We start from the raw sequence: 16766 nt of genomic DNA on the forward strand, positions 1-16766 counted from the left end.
ATCTCAAGCTAATTAGCCTACAAACCTGTAAGTCTTTGGAGTGTGGGAGGAAACTGGAGCACCTGGAGCAAACTCACACAGGTCACGGGGAGAATGTACAGACAGCACCTGTAGTCAGGATCAAACCCGTTTCCCTGGCACAGTGGGCAGCAACTCTACCACTGCGCCACCGTGCCATTGATTGATTGATAGACTTTATTAATCCCCTTATTCAGGGGAAATTCTGATGTCCTTGCAGCACACTAATAAAAATACAACACAGTATTCATGAAGAAATTCAACACCAAAACATAAAAACATCCCCCCACAGTGATTCCCACTGTGGGGGAAGGCACAAAGTCCATGCCTTCCATATTGTTCTAATGAAGAAGCTGGAGGAACAGCACATCATCTTTTTGCCAGACATTTTGTAATCTTCCAAACCCAACACAAGTCCGTAACTTCAGACTGTCGATAATAAATGATTCTGCTGTTGTCATTTTAATTTATTTCCATGTCCTATTACTGCTGCCTTTGATTTTCCAGAATAACAGATATTCCCTATTGTTTTTCTCTCTGCTCAGCCCGTACAGCTTTCTCTGCCTTTGCACTTGCCCAGAAACTGTTTCATCTCCAACATATTCTAGTTTTATTGAAAGTCTTTGACCTCAAACATAATTCAATTTTTCCCACCACAGATGTTGCCTGACCTACTGAGTGCTCCCAGTTTTTTTTCTCTCTATTTCATTTCAATTATCCAACACCTCAGATATTGGGTCAGATCAAGTGGATAGAGATATGGCACGGAAATGGGTTTAGTTTACTTTAAAGATACACAAAAATGCTGGAGAAACTCAGCGGGTGCAGCAGCATCTATGGAGCGAAGGAAATAGGCAACGTTTCGGGCCAAAACCCTTCTAGTTTACTTTAGTTTCGTTTAGAGATAAAGTACGGAAACGCCCTTCGGCCCACCGAGTCCGTGCCGACCAGCGATTCCCGCTTACTAACACTATCTTACATAAACTAGGGACAATTTACAATTTTCCCAACCAAGTAACCGACAAACCTGCACGTCTTTGGAGTGAGGGAGGAATCTGGAGGAATCTGGAGCACCCGGAGAAAACACACGCAGATCACGGGGAAGAACGTACAAACTCCGTACAGACAGCACCCATAGTCAGGATCGAAGCCGGGTCATAGCTCTTAAGGTTATAACGAATAGGAGTAGAATTAGGCCATTCGGCCCATCAAGTCTCCTCCGCCATTCATTCATGGCTGATCTATCTCTCCCTCCTAACCCCATTCTCTTGCCTTATCCCCATAATCTCTGACACCTGTACTAATCAAGAATCTATCTATCTCTGCCTTAAAAATATCCACTGACTTGGCCTCCAGCCTTTTGTTACAAAGAATTCCACAGATTCACCACCCCCTGACTAAATAAATGTCTCCTCATCTCCTTCCTAAAAGAAAGTGCTTTAATTCAGAGGTTATGACCCGCCTACCGGACCATATTCATGGTCCGGTAGGCGGCGCGACTCTCGTCAGCAGCGGCCTCTGCAGTCCGTCTGCGTTTTTATTATTTTATGTCTATGTTTTTATGTAGTTTTTGTTATTTTTTGTTGGGGTATGTGTGTGGGGGGGGGTGGGGGGGGTGTGGGGGGGGAGGGGGTAACTTTTAAATCTCTCCCTGCACGGGAGACCCGACCTTTTCTTTGTCGGGTCTCCGTTGTCGTTGGGGCTGCAACGAGGAGCGGCCTCCAACAGGAAGACCGGGGGCTGTGGTGCCGACTACTCACCTCACCGTCGCGGAGCTGGCCGAGTCCAGAGCGGGTGGAGCTGTGGTTGACGCTGCTGCGGCCCGACCCCCGGAGATTCGGTGGCTGCAACTGCGGGTTTGGCGGACAGTGACACCGGGAGCCTGCGGGTCCCTGGAGGGAGACCGCTTTTCCGGGCTCCCGCAACGGCGACTTCTCCCGCCCGAGTTGCGGGGTTGAAGAGCTCCTGAAGCGGGGCCTTACACCATTGCCCCGCGCGGCTTGGAATGGTCGCGGGACTGCGAGCGCGCGCCGGGGGCTCTAACACCAAGACCCGGTGTGCGACCTTGCATCACCCGGCGTGGCTTTAATGGCCACGGGACAATTCGCCATCGCCCGCCGGGGGCTTTGACTTTGACTCTGACATCGGGGGGGGGGGGGAGTGCAGTGGAGAGATAAGTTTTTTTGGCCTTCCATCACAGCAATGTGATGGATGTTTATGTAAATTATGTTGTGTCTTGGGTCTATTTGTTTGTAATGTATGGCTGCAGAAACGGCATTTCGTTTGGACCTCAAGGGGTCCAAATGACAATAAATTGAATTGTATTGTATTGTATAGTCCAAGACTCTCCCACTAGTGAAAACATCCTCTCCACATCCACTCTATCCAAGCCTTTCACTATTCTGAATGTTTCAATGAGGTCCCCCCTCATTCTTTTAAACTCCAGCGCATCCTTCCTCAGATATGGTGCCCAAAATTGCTTACAATATTCCAAATGCGGCCTTACCGGCGCCTTATAGAGCCTCAACATTCCATCCTGTTTTTGTATACAAGCCCTCTTGAAATAAATGCTAACATTGAGTTTGCTTTCTATATTACCGATTCGACTTTGAGATTAACTTTTTGGGAACTTGGGAATCCTGAACTCTCAAGTCCCTTTGCACCTCCGATTTCTGGATTCTCACACCATTTAGAAAATGCATGACTCCACACTTTGCTACATTATATTCCATCTGTCACTTCTCTGCCCACTCTCCCAACCTGTCCGTCCTTCTGCAGTCCTGCTTGCTCTACACTACCTGTCCCTCCACCTATTTTCGTATCATCCGCAAACTTTGCCACAAGACCTTCAATCCCCTCGTCCAAATCATTAATATACGATGTAGAGTCCCAGCACCGTCTTTGCCACTCTTTGTCTTCTGCCATCCAGCCAACCTGCTATCCATGCTAATATCTGCCTTTTGATACCATAGGCTCTCATCTTTCTAAGCAGCCTAACGTGTGATACCTCATCAAATGCTTTCTGAAAATCTAAGTAAAAAACATCTAATGATTCTCCTTTGTCTGTCCTGCTATTTATTCTTCAAAGAATTACAGTAAATTTGTCAAGCAAGACCTCCCCTTCACAAACCCATGCTGACTTTCGCCTATTTTATCGTGTGCTTCTAAGTACTACGTAACCCCATCCTCTATAATGGACTCTAAAATCTTATCAACAAGATTGTGTGTGTTGTAAGGCATCAACTCTATCGCTACGCCACTGTGTCACCCATTTATTTGCCCATGCGGTTCTTTGACCCACTGAGTCCACATGAACCATTGATCACCCATTCACAAAGGTTCCATGTTATCCCACTTTCTGAACTACTCTCTACACACTCCGTAGATTTCCCATAGTGGGTAAGGAGTGGATGAGAAAGTGGGATAAAGTGGAACTAGCATGAACGGGTGATCGATGGTCAGCGTAGACTCGGTGGGCCGCGTCTCCATGCTGCATCTTTCAATCAATCAATCAGAACCAAGGTTGATAAAATCCTTACAGTTACGCCATCGGCCTTAATAAAGACCCATGTGAGCGCACTCCACCTTAACACCACTGTCACAGAGAGACTGCTTAAAACTGAAATGAATTACAAATGGTTTTGTGAACCAAGTTACACATCAGTGCCTCATGCTTGCCAACATTCTCTTAACCTTACATAACTGTGTTATGAGAAATATAATGTTTCCTCTCGCAATTTCCTTTCAACAATTATGACAGGTTCTATAGGGAGAAAGGAGGCGAGAATGCTCATTAGTGTTATACAGTAGCCAGGGGGAAAATGCCAATCTTGCAGCTTAAAGGCAGAATGCAGAAAAGCTACTTGTGGCCGTTAAAGTTGTTTCCATAGCTTCACGTTAGGAACATTTAGGATAAGCAATCCTTTGTTATTGTCACTCCGTAAATGAACTTTAGTTCAGTTTTGTTTGGTGATACAGCATGGAAACAGGCCCTTCAGCCCACCGAGTCCGTGCCGACCAGCGATTCCCACTCACTAACACTATCCTACACACATTAGAGAGAATTTACAATTTCACTGTGCCAATTAACGTACAAACCTGTACGTCTTTGGAGTGTGGGAGAAAACCAGAGATCCCGGAGAGAATCCAATCAGGTTGAACCCGGTTGAACCCGGGTCCCTGGCGCTGTAAGGCAGCAACTCCACCGCCGCGCCACCACCCTAAATGGTGACAACTGCACTGGCACATCAGTGACATTCTGCAAATCAACGGCATGCTTTAAACTTGCGGCTATAATTAATCGTTCTTTGAAGGCACCTGCTGTTTATTTCCCAGAAAGAGCTGCCAAATACTAATTCAGGAATCAAGGTTTAGCAATACCTGGTGGGACTTGTGGGAGCGCCAACTGTACTGATGACTGTGCTGGCTAGACAATAGAACGTTTTCATCCGTATCCACCTGGCCAAACCGCAGTGTCTCCTGGGTGTCGTTACATATCACAAAGTGGCTGAAGACCAACTCCTCTGATTCTGGATATTGGTTCTGGAACAGAAAGCATCAGTGCGCATTAGATAAATAGCAGCCACTCGCCGAAGTGGTAAATACCGCAGCTCGAAAGCCAAAGGATGTGACTACTCCGATTAATATTTCAGATGACTGACAAAAGCTGGTTACTGTCAACACCAGTATTGCAAATCCTCCGTAGTGCTTAACAAAACAGTTGTTTAAAAAAAAGAGTAAAAGATCCTTCTGGAGATTGAGAGTCTCATATATACACTGACTTAGACCCGACAGTTGGCAATGGCTTCGATGCTTAACTTTGTATGACTCCGAAACATGATCGCAGCATCGCAGCTGAACACTCTGAAAACTGGTGAACTATAATGTTTGTGCATTCAGTTTGACCAAATAAATCATCAAATTAATTCAAGTATCACCTTTGTGGAGTGAGAAACATTGAAAGCATTAAACAAGCATGGTGGAAAAAAATAACGAAAAAGTTATGTTTGTTCGTTTAGTTGGAAACAACTTTAACGGTCCCAAGTAGCTTTTCTGCATTCTGCCTTTAAGCTGCAAGATTGGCATTTTTACCAAGGTACAGACAACAGATGGCACAATGGGCTAAGTGTTCGGCTGGCAACCGGAAGGTAGCCGGTTCGAATCCCGCTTGGAGTGCATACTGTCGTTGTGTCCTTGGGCAAGACCCTTCACCCACCTTTGCCTGTGTGTGAATGTGTGTGAATGATTGGTGGTGGTCGGAGGGGCCGTAGGCGCAGATTGGCAGCCACGCTTCCGTCAGTCTGCCCCAGGGCAGCTGTGGCTACAGAAGTAGCTTACCACCACCGAGTGTGACTGAGGAGTGAATGAATAATGCGATGTAAAGCGCCTTGAGTATTAGAAAGGCGCTATATAAATCCCATCCATTATTATTATTATTACAGTGAAAAGTTTTTATTGCATGCTAACCAGTCAATGGAAAAACTATATATGATTACAATTGAGACATCCACAGTGTACAGATATAGGATAAAGGGAATAACGTTTATTGCAAGATAAAGTCCAGTAAAATCTGATAGAAGAGTGTCCGAGGGTCTCCAATGAGGTTGATAGTAGCTCATGGACACTCTCTAGTTGTCAATAGGCTGGTTCAGTTGCCTGATAACTGCTGGGAAGAAATTGTTCCTGAATCTGGAGGTGTGTGTCTTCACACTTCTGTACCTCTTGTCTGATGGGAGAGGGGAGAACAGAGAGGCAGTGTGAAGTGTAAATGGAGTCAATGGAAGGGAGGTTGGTTTGTGTGATGGTCTGGGCTGCGTCCACAATTCTCTGCAATTTCTTGCAATCTCGGGAAGAAAACGTCAGAAAAACATAATGGCAAGCATGTTTAATAGATGTTTGTGTGACTGAGGCAGAAAAGCTACCATAGAACTGCGCAGGAGTTGTTTAGTTTAGTTTAGTTTAGTACAGCGTGGAAACAGGCCCTTTGGTCCACTGAGTCTGCGCCAACCAGTGATCACCCTGTACACCAGCACCATCCTACACATTTGGGACAATTTACAAACCGGAGATCTTGGAGAAAACCACACGGTCACAGGGAGAACGCACAAACTCCATTTAGACAACCCCCGTGGTCAGGATCGAACCCGGGTCTCTGGCACCAACTCTATCGCTGCGCCGCCCTGCCGCCCTTCAGGATTAAATAAAACTTTGTGTTACAGGACATGGATCTGCAATTCAGTTCCTGGCTGCTGAATATTCAACTCTACCTACGACACATGGGAAAACTGCACAGCCGACAAGAATAACTTGATCCAGTTGCACCAGACTCACAGGAGCATGGCCTTGTGCTTTCGCCGGCCAAGGTTAGCCAGCTGCTCTCTGTTCTCAAGAGAGAAAAATAGCATAATTTGAAAACAAAAGGGAAAGAACTTAGCATGGAGTCAAAGATACAGTCACCACGAGAGGCCCTCGACTACCCCATTGTATAAAAGCTGCCAACAATATTTTGCTTGGGCAGCTTACAACCATTATTAATTTCTCTAACTTTAAGTAACCCTTGCATTCCCTCTCTCTCTGTCCCTCCCCCACCCTGGTCGTCGTGCTAATTTCACTGTTGTCCTGCTGAGTTTCACTGTTTGTATCATCCGTTATCACTTTGTGGACCATTGTGGGCTCCATCTTTCCTTAATCATCGTTGCTGGCTTTGATTTGCCCTTTTGCATTCCTTACATTCATTTGTTCTTTGTACCTTTTCATATCTCTCTTTTCCCACCCCCTGACAATCAGTCTGAAGAAAGGTTTTGACGGAAACATCACATATTCCTTTTCTCCAGACATGCTGCCTTACCCGCTGAGTTACTCCAGCTTTTTGTGTCTATCGACCAATAATCCACATCAGTCTGTAGACAGTGTCAGGGTGATTTTTCAGACCTAATCTAGGGTAACACAATTATAGTACTTGTGCTTATATAATTGATATGGGTATTAATTTATTACTCTGATGTCTGTCTTAGATACCAAAGAGTGGGACATTTCTGCAACATGTCAGAACAACGGACAGCATGGTGGCACAGTTGCTGCCTTACAGCGGCAGAGACCCAGGTATATATCCCGACTACAGGTGCTGTCTGTGCGGAGTTTGTACGTTCTCCTCGTGACCGTGTGGGTTTTCTCCGAGATCTTCGGTTTTCTCCCACACTCCAAAGACGCATAGGTATGAAAGTTAATTGGCTTGGTGCATGTGTAAATTGTCCCTCGTGTGTGTAGGACAATATTAATGTGTGGGGATCGCTGATCGGCACGGATTTGGTGGGCCGAAGGGCCTGTTCCTGCGCTGTATCTCTAAACTAAACAAGCAACATTATACTAAATTTTCCAAGGTAACAGCCAGTTAAGAAGCCTCTTTCCTGATCACAGGAAGTCATAAAGTACTTTATAGCTATGTCATTACTTTTCAAAGGCAGCTACTGTTGTAATGAAGATGTGAGAGTTGGCACGCACATCAACCAACGGCAAACATGGTCATGACTAGGTAATGGAGAAACATGGTGGTGTGGCCGAGCTAAGGCTCCAGTCACTGCGGGCTCCAATCCCACGACTGCCATTGTGTGCAGACAAATTTCTTGAGCGGCACATTAGTAGACTTGCTGCCTTACAGTGCCAAAGACCCAGGTTCGATCCTGACTGTTGGTGCTGTCTGCACGGAGTTTATACGTTCTCCCCGTGACCTGCATGGGTTTTCTTTGGGATTTCTGGTTTCCTCCCACACTCCAAAGACGGACAGGTTTGTAGGCTAATTGGCTTTAGATAAATTGTAAATCGCCCCTAGTGTGTGTAGGGTTGTGTTAGCATGCGGTGATCGCTGGTCGGAGCGTACTTTGTGGGCAGGGCGCCAAGTATACATTTGTGCTGCATGACTCCATGACTTTAATCAATAAAACTGATGCGTTGCCACAGTTACAGTTTCACTCGTTCTAAGGTACCTGCTTCCACGCACGGATAGCCGTGTCCAGGGAATGAATCACGTGCTGGCCCACGTTGATGAATATGGGATCAACAAACACATTTCCGTCTATCAGTTGTTCCGCAGAGCTGTTGCTGATGGCCACTTGTCCGTGGAGAATCAAAGGCTTTAAAATGCTGAGCATGGTGAGGTTGCGGTACTCCAGCACACTGCACTCAGCGATGGTGGAGAACTGGAGCTCTTGGCAAACGGGTCCGTCAGACCACTGGCGCAAGTAGACGTTTGGGCTCTTCAGAGAAATGACCATGTATTCTTGCTCAGAAGGCAGCTTTCCATCGGGGGTGAATGCCTGGAGACAACTGGCTTGAGCTGTGGTATGAAATAAATATTTCAAGTAATTACCTATGTTATAGAAGCATAGAGATATACAGTTATAATGCGTGGAAAACAGGCCAACATGCCCACACCGACCAACAAATCCCATCATCCTTGATCTTAATAGGTACAATATGAATAGAATAATAATGTTTCACAGCTTTATGATTTACATTCAGGTAAAGAGATCCACTATCTTACTGCTGACATAAGGAACTGCAGATGCTGGTTCACCAAAAAGAAAACAAAGTGTTGGTGTAACTCAGCGGGTCAAGGGGCTGTCCCACTGCAGCGACCTAATCCGCGAGTTCTGTCGAGTTTGCCCTCGACTCATACCCGCAGCATGGTCGACACGAGGTCCTAGGAGGTCTTTGTAACTCTCCTTCATGCTCGAGTGTAGTCCCCGTGTACTCGAGACCTCAGCTAGGTCTCGAGTATTGAAAAATGCCCGCGAGTAAAAAAAGGTCGCCATGGAAAAAATCTATACTTTTTTTACTCGTAGGTTTAGTCGAAGTAGGTCATAGTAGGTCGGCATGTTAGTCGTAGGTAATCGAGGGTAGTCGAAGGTAGTCGTAGATAGTCTTCAACATAGTCGAAGGGAGGTCGAATGGAGGTCGAAGGAGATTGTCTTCACTCTCCACTATTCAGTGTCCAATTTTCCCGAAGCTAGTCAAAGCTAGTCGAAGCTAATCTTCAACATAGTCGAAGGAGATCGAAGGAGGTCTTCAACATGACATTTTTTCAAACTCTCCTAAACTCTTCTAAACTCGCAAATTAGGTCGCCGCAGTGGGACAGCCCCTTCAGGCAGCATCTCTGGATGACTTGGATAGGTGACATCTCGGGGTGGGACCCAATCTGAGGAAGATTACCATCCCAAAATGTCCTCCAGAGACGATGCCTGACCCGCTGAGTTAATCAAGCACTTTGTGTTACAAATCTTACATGGTCTACCTATGTGCCACATACCCACATCAAAGTGGCTGACTTTTAACTGCTCTCTGAAATTCCACACTATGGCCAATGTTAACTTTCAGTCTGAAGAAGGATCTCGACCAGAAAAGTCACCCATCCTTTTTCTCCAGAGATGCTGCCTGACCCGCTGAGTTACTACAGCACTTTGCGTCTATCTTTGCTAAGGAATCAATTACTGATGGATGATAACTGCAGGCATTCACAGCGACGTCTATTTCCCCGCATATATTTTTAAAGATTACATTTGGTTACTGCTTCAAGATCAAAAGAAAGCAATTCATTTTTGTGCATTAATAGAATCTCACAAGGCTCATAGAAGTTAACGACATGAGAGGTGAATTGCTTACTGAGAGTTACTTCATTTTGTGTCTATCTTTAATTAAAACTGAGAATGGCCTGGCTAAAGACACAAATGTGGTGACGTACCTGTACCCAGTTGATCCAAATGATGGCAGAGGTGAAGTTCGATTTGAACAAGCTGTAATGAAACACCAAGGGAAGAAACAAACCAGGGGGCAAAGCACGAATCCACCCTGGTGCAGGCTGCCAAGGCCATTGGAGACACAAGTTGGTCACAGAGACTCTGGGATCCTGACTCGCCATCGCTGCTGATAAGAGCACATGACAAAAATAATCTGATCAATCTGCTGGCATAAAACCAAAGTTAGAAGTTTTAAAAAATCAAAGAATTCCTGTTTTATTAAAGATATGTCTCTACTTTCACAGAAAACTTAGGAAGTCTGGAATGTCCCGAACAACTCTCACCAATTTCAATAGATACAGCGTAGAAAGCATTTTAGTTTAGTTCAGTTTAGAGATTCAGTGTGGAAACAGGCCCTTCAGCCCTCCGAGCCCGCGCTGACCAGCAATCCCCGCACACTAACACTATCCTGCACATTAGGAACTATTTACAATTTGGGAGGAAACCGAAGCACCCGGAGAAAACCCGTTCAGGTCAAGGGGAGAACGTACAAACTCCACAAAGACAGCACCCATAGTCAGGATCAAACCCGGTCTCTGGTGCCGTGAAGCAGCAACTCTACCACTGCACCACCATGCCACAATTTTATTGGGATACATCACAGAAGAGTTTGAGAACAGCTCCATCCAAGACCACATGAAATTGCAGAGAATTGTGGATGCTGCCCAGACCAACAGGTAAACCAACCTCCGGTCTCGACCCGAAACATCGCCTTTTCCTTTGCTCCATAGATGTTGCCTCACCCGCTGAGTTTCTCCAGCATTTTTGTCTACCTTCCCTTCCATTCCATTGACCTAACTTACACTTCACTCTGCCTCGGCAACCAGTATAATCAAGGACTATCTCACCCTGGACACTCCCTCTTTGAAAACACATTTATCCAGGTTCAGGGACAGGTTCTTCCCAGCTGTTATCATCAACTAAACCATTCTATCAACAATTAGAGATCAGTCCTGAGCTACTATCTACCTCATTGTTGGAGACCCTCAAATTATCTTTAATCGGATTTTACTGGATTTTATTTTGTACTAAACATTATTCCCTTTATCACATATCTGTACACTGTGGATGGCTCAACTATTATCATGTATAGTCTTTCCGCTGACTGGTTGCAACCAAATCTTTTCACTGTACCTCGGTACATGTGACAATAAACTAAACTATTGCTTCACCAACCAAAGTTAAGACATGTTGGACCATAAACCAGGCTTGAGGTTCTGACAAAGTGGCGCAGCTGGTCGAGCTGCTGCCTCACAGCGTCAGATACTAATCAAATACCTTTAATTAGTATGGATGTCAGAGGTTATGGGGAGAATGGGGCTAGGAGGAAAAGATAGATCAGCAATGATTAAATGGCAGTGGAGACTCGATGGGCCAAATGGCCTAATTCTGCCCCTATCACTTATAATCGTATGACCCGGGTTCGATACTGACATCGGGTGCTGTCTGTGTGGAGTTTGTATGTTCACCCTGTGACCATGTGGGTTTCCTCCAGGTGCTCTGGTTTTCTCCCACATCCCAAAGACAAGTAGGTTTCTGGTTAATCTGTAAGTTGCCCCGAGTGTGTACGGTGGATGTAATAAGAATATAAGGTGAAAGGAGGAAAGTTTAATGGAGATGTGCAGGGCATGTTCTTTTACACGGAGAGTGTTAGGGGCCTGGAATGCATAGGCAATGTTGTGGTGGAGGCAGATACAAAGGTGGCACTGAAGAGGCTTTTGGATAGGCACATGGAAGTGCAGGGAATACAGGGATATAGATCATGTACAGGCAGATGAGATCAGTTTAATTTGGCATCATGTAATAAAAAGGAACTGCAGATGCTAGTTTATACCAAAGATAGACACAAAATGCTGGAGTAATCTGCATCTTTTCTTGCTTCCACTTCCCCCACCTCCCCCACAATCCGTCTGAACAAAGGTCCCGGCCCGAAACGTAATCTATCCATTTTCTCCAGAGCTGCTGCCTGACCTGTTGAGTTACTCCAGCATTTTGTGTCTAATATGGCATCATGTTTGACACAAATGTGTGGGGCAAATAATCTGTTCCTGTGCTGTACAGTCTGTGTTCTATGGTGCGAACGGTTGATTGCTGGTCGGCGCGGACTCGGTGAGCCATAGAGCCTGATTTCCTGCTCAATCTCTAAACTAAACTAAATAGATACCAGCTTCAATTTCTTGAGGGAAGTTATTCAAAATGGCATAAAATTAAGGGCAAGAATGAACTGGTAGCTCAATTAAGCTAACTATGCCAAAGAGATAATTCCCTCCACTGAACATAAAAATTGCAGATGCTTCCACTGAAGCCTTGCTTGCCGCAGACAGCTGGTAAAATGTTTCCATTTTATCAGTAATCCAAGGAAGGGCTACTTAGCAACATCCGAACATAAAGAGAAATTTAATACACCCAAGTCACTACATACTTTTGCATTCCTGATCTCTTAAATAGGACATGGCTTTGCCAAGTCATCTTCCTTAATTTGAAACAGATATGGTTTTTTTAAAATTCTGCAATGTACCTGTTACTTCATGAAGCAGAAATGCATTCAGTGTCACTCCAAACGTTATTCAGTGGGTCAGGTTTTCACATCAAAATATAGCAAATTTAACGGAATTCACTGTTATTAACATGTAAATCATCCATCTACTTTCAGAAGTGTGGCATGGTGGCACAGCGGTGGAGCTGCTGCCTTACAGTGCCACAGACCTTCGGTCGATCCTGCCTACGGGTGCTGTCTGCATGGAGTTTGTACATTTTCCTGTGACCTGTGCAAGTTTTCCCTAGGATCCCCACCGTCCGATCCATGCTCTCTTCTCACTGCTACTGTCGGGCAGAAGGTAATCCTGATGTCCCACACTACCAGGACCCGTGGTCAGGATCTAACCCGGGTCTCTGGCAGCATGGTGGTGCAGTGGTAGAATTGCTGCCTGACAGCCAGTGACCTGAATTCTATCCTGACTACGGGTGCTGTCTGTACGTTCTCCCAGTGACTGTGTGAGTTTTCTCCAGCTGCTCTGGATTCCTCCCACACTCTAAATACATACAGGTTTGTAGGTTAATTGCCTTGGTAAAATTGTAAATTGGCTCCAGTGTGTGTAGGATAATGTTAGTGTGCAGGGATCGCTGGTCGGTGCAGACTCGATGGGCCGAAGGGCATATTACCATGCTGTATCTCTAAACTAAACTCTGGCACTATAAGGCAGCAGCTCTATCGCTGCACCACTGTGCCAACAAGCTTTAGTTTTGGTTTAGGTTTATTTTTTCTCCCCCAAAAAGTAGGCGCAAAGCCCAAGAGGGAGGTTTTATAGAGAGTTACAAAGCGGACTATTCCATATCAATTATGAATCTTTTGAAATCATACTATTTGTTATTCAGTTGAATCTCCGGGCATCCAACCAGTGCCCACTTCAAATGGAAACACAATAGATTTTAGTCTCACCTCTGCTCTTCAGTCGCTTCTTGATTACTATTAAGAACAATTCTCCACAGGTCAGAAGCTACAAGCTCCTTTTGATCATTAGCCAAGGTGATGTTCGGTAGTTGTAGTTCACATGCTTTACTTTCAGACAAACTAAATTGGCGATAATCCACAAATACTTGTTGAAGTTCGTCCCAATACTCCAGGCTACATGGTACCTGTTAGGAATAAATACAAATAATAAGTATGAAATTATCATTATAAGGTCAATCACTAAAATGCTGTTCATTCTTTCCATTTGAGCAGACATGGGCTCCTAGAGATGTTTATGCAGTTAAACCATATAGGATAATTGAAGTCCAACATTTTCAGAAATGTACAGCCCAGAAGGAGAGCATTCCACCCATCACATCTACATATACTGAAAAAAATAACAATTTAGACAATTTAGCCTTTCCGGCTTTTTGTTATTCTAGGTCAAGTGTATCTTTAGCCTCCCAGAGTCACGGTCTCTCCCTGTAGCTAATGTCCCCTAATCCAGGCATCATTCTGGTAAATCTCCTCTGCGCCCTTTCCATATCCAACACATCTGCCTGCAATGGGGTGACCAGAACTGCACACAATATTCCAAATATGACACATGATGACTTCCTGAGTCTGATAAGCATTGCCTTGACCTATGAAAGCAAGCATACCATATGCCTACTTTACCACTTGTGTTGCCACTTTCAGGGAGTTATGGACTTGGACCCTAAATCCCTCTGTGACTAGTGGGGTGCTGCAAGGCTCAGTGCTGGTAGCCCAGTTGTTTACAATATATATTAACGATTTAGACAAGGGAACTAAATGTAACATCTCTAAGAAGTGAAGAAAGCCAATTGATCTGGATTACATAAAACTGGCTTTACACAAATTCTTCCATACATCGGTCCGGCATAGTGGCGTAGCGGTAGAGTTGCTGCCTTATGGCACCGGAGATCTGGGTTCAATCCTGACTACAGGTGCTGTCTGTACAGAGCATGTTGGCCTTCTTTGCAAGAGTATTTGAGTTTAGAAGCAAGGAGGTCCTACTGCAGTTGTACAGGGCCCTGGTGAGACCACACCTTGAGTTTTGTGTGCAATTTTGGTCTCCTAATTTGAGGAAGGACATTATTGCTATTGGGGGAGTGCAGTGTAGGTTCACCAGGTTAATTTCCAGGATGGCAGAACTGATTTATGATGAAAGAATCGGTCGATTGGGCTTGTATTCACTGGAATTTAGAAGGATGAGAAGGAATCTTATAGAAACAAATAAAATTCTTAGAGGATTGGACAGGTTAGATGCAGAAAAAATGTTCCCGATATTGGGGGAGTCCAGAACCAGGGGTCACAGTTTAAGAAGGCCATTGGGTAGGCCATTTAGGAATGAGATGAGGAAAAACATTTTCACCCAAAGAGTTGTGAGCCTGTGAAATTCTCTGCCACAGAAGACAGTGGAGGCCAATTCGCTGGATGTGTTCAAGAGAGTTAAATTTAGCTCTTACAGCTAAGGGAATCAAGGGATATGGGGAAAAGGCAGACTGAGTACTGATTTTGGATGATCAACCATGATAATATTGAATGGCGGTACTTGCTCTAAGTGCTGAATGGTCTACTCGTCCACCTATTTTCTATGTTTCTACATCAATGCTCATGCCATTAGAATAGATTTTAGAGATCCAGGGCAGAAACAAGACCTTTGGCACACTGAGTCAGTGCCGACCTGCGATCACCCTGTATGCTAGCACTATCCTACACAATAGGGACAGTTTTACTTTATTTTACTGAGGCCAATTATCCTATAAACGTATGACTTTTACGTGTGAGAGGAAACCGAGGCACCCTGAGAAAACCCATGCAGTTTCAGGAACAGGACCCATACTCAGGATCAAAGCTGGGTCTTTGCTGTAAGGCAGCAACTCTACCGCTGCGCAATTGTGCAGCCTTAATTCTGTATTTTGTACATTAAATGAATATTTTCCCCTTACATTTGACCTCCCCAAGTGCAACACCTCACACTTGCTCTGGACATTTTAGACTTAGAGAAAAATCTGCTGGTAGACAGTTCTCAATGGTGTGTTTAGTTTTGTTTAGAGATACGGTGTGGAAACAGGCCCTTTAGCCCATCGAGTCCACACACCTATTAGGCAACCCATTTGTTATACAGCTAGCCTGCCATTGCATACCACTGATGATCTTGCGAACATACACCAGGCAATTATTCCAACAGCAACCAATTTTTTACCATTTCCACAAACATGAATCTCCAGTGAATCTCTTTGCCCATTGTCCTTGAAGGTACATCTTAAGTACATCTTAAAAATATCTCTTTCAATTTATGTGTCGGAATATCTTATGGTTCATTTCATAATGATCACGTGAAGTCCTTGAATTATTTAACTGTGCCGGAGCAGCAATACATTGAAAGATTCTGCCGATCCTCAGACCAAGGTAAAAGAATTATCCTTCCATTCTCTCCTCTGTTCCCTTCCTCCCTCCTCAAGACGTTACATTTTAAAGTTTTATCTAATTTGCCTCAAAAACATTGCATTTCTCCGTGGTGTCCCTTCATCACTTTAACAGTGTGTTTAATTTAGTTTAGAAATGTGGAATTAATTGCCACAGAAGGCTGTGGAGGCCATGTCAATGGATATTTTTAGTGCGGATATTGATAGATTCTTGATTAGTATGAGTGTCAGGAAAAGGCAGGAGAATGGGGTTGATAAGGAAAGTTAGATCAGCCATGATTGAATGGCGGAGTAGACTTGATGGGCCGAATGACCTAATTGTGTTCCTATAATTTATGAACAGCATGGAAACAGGTCCTTTGACTCACTACGTCCACATCGGCTATCAATCACCCTTTCACAATAATTCTTTGTTACACTACTTTCTCATTAATTCAGTGTCCTAATTAAGGCCGATGGCGTAACTGTAAGGATTCATCGACCTAATTAATTTATTTTAGAGATACAGCACAGAAACAGGCTCTTTGGCCCACCGAGTCCACACCAACCAATGATCCCCGCACATTAACACTATCCTACACACACTAGGGACAATTTCACATTTAAACCAAACCAATTAACCTACAAATCTTTACGTCTTTGGAGTGTGGGAGGAAACCAAAGCTCTTGGAGAAAACCCATGTAGGTCACGGGGAGAATGTACAAACTCATACAGACAAGCCCCCATAGACAGGATCGAACCAAGGTCTCTGGCACTCTACCGCTACGCCACCGTGCCGCCACCAATGGATAGATTGAAGGATACAGCATGGAATCAAGGCCCATTGATTTCAAGCTGTTCACCCCTTCACACAAGTTCCACGTTATCCCATTTTCTCATCCACTTCCTACACACTAGGAGCAATGTACAGAGCACCAACTAAACCACAAACACAATCTTTGGATTGTGGGAGGAAACCCATGCGAAACCAGGGAGACGTCTCATTGTATGCAACATCCTTACTTCATAGCTACAACATAATGTTACCACCTTCCTTTCATCTGGTGGTTCG

The 16766-nt window shown here is 44.6% G+C and overlaps 1 protein-coding gene across 6 annotated transcripts in view; it reads right to left on the reverse strand.

The window, feature by feature from the left end:
• vps13b (vacuolar protein sorting 13 homolog B) overlaps positions 1–16766 on the reverse strand; it is an 806769-nt gene that overhangs the window by 81626 nt on the left and 708377 nt on the right. For 5 of the 6 annotated variants that reach the window (XM_033019455.1, XM_033019454.1, XM_033019453.1 and 2 more), the window contains exons 40-43: positions 13250–13446; positions 9756–9937; positions 8001–8350; positions 4399–4560 (exon numbers count right to left, since the gene is read on the reverse strand). In XM_033019455.1, the coding sequence (XP_032875346.1) occupies positions 4399–4560; positions 8001–8350; positions 9756–9937; positions 13250–13446 (891 nt within the window). The remainder of the gene's footprint in view (positions 1–4398; positions 4561–8000; positions 8351–9755; positions 9938–13249; positions 13447–16766) is intronic. The other variant, XM_033019456.1, reaches the window with a different exon arrangement.

This window comes from Amblyraja radiata, chromosome 4, assembly GCF_010909765.2.
Source record: "Amblyraja radiata isolate CabotCenter1 chromosome 4, sAmbRad1.1.pri, whole genome shotgun sequence".
In the NCBI taxonomy this organism is placed as follows: Eukaryota; Metazoa; Chordata; class Chondrichthyes; order Rajiformes; family Rajidae; genus Amblyraja; species Amblyraja radiata.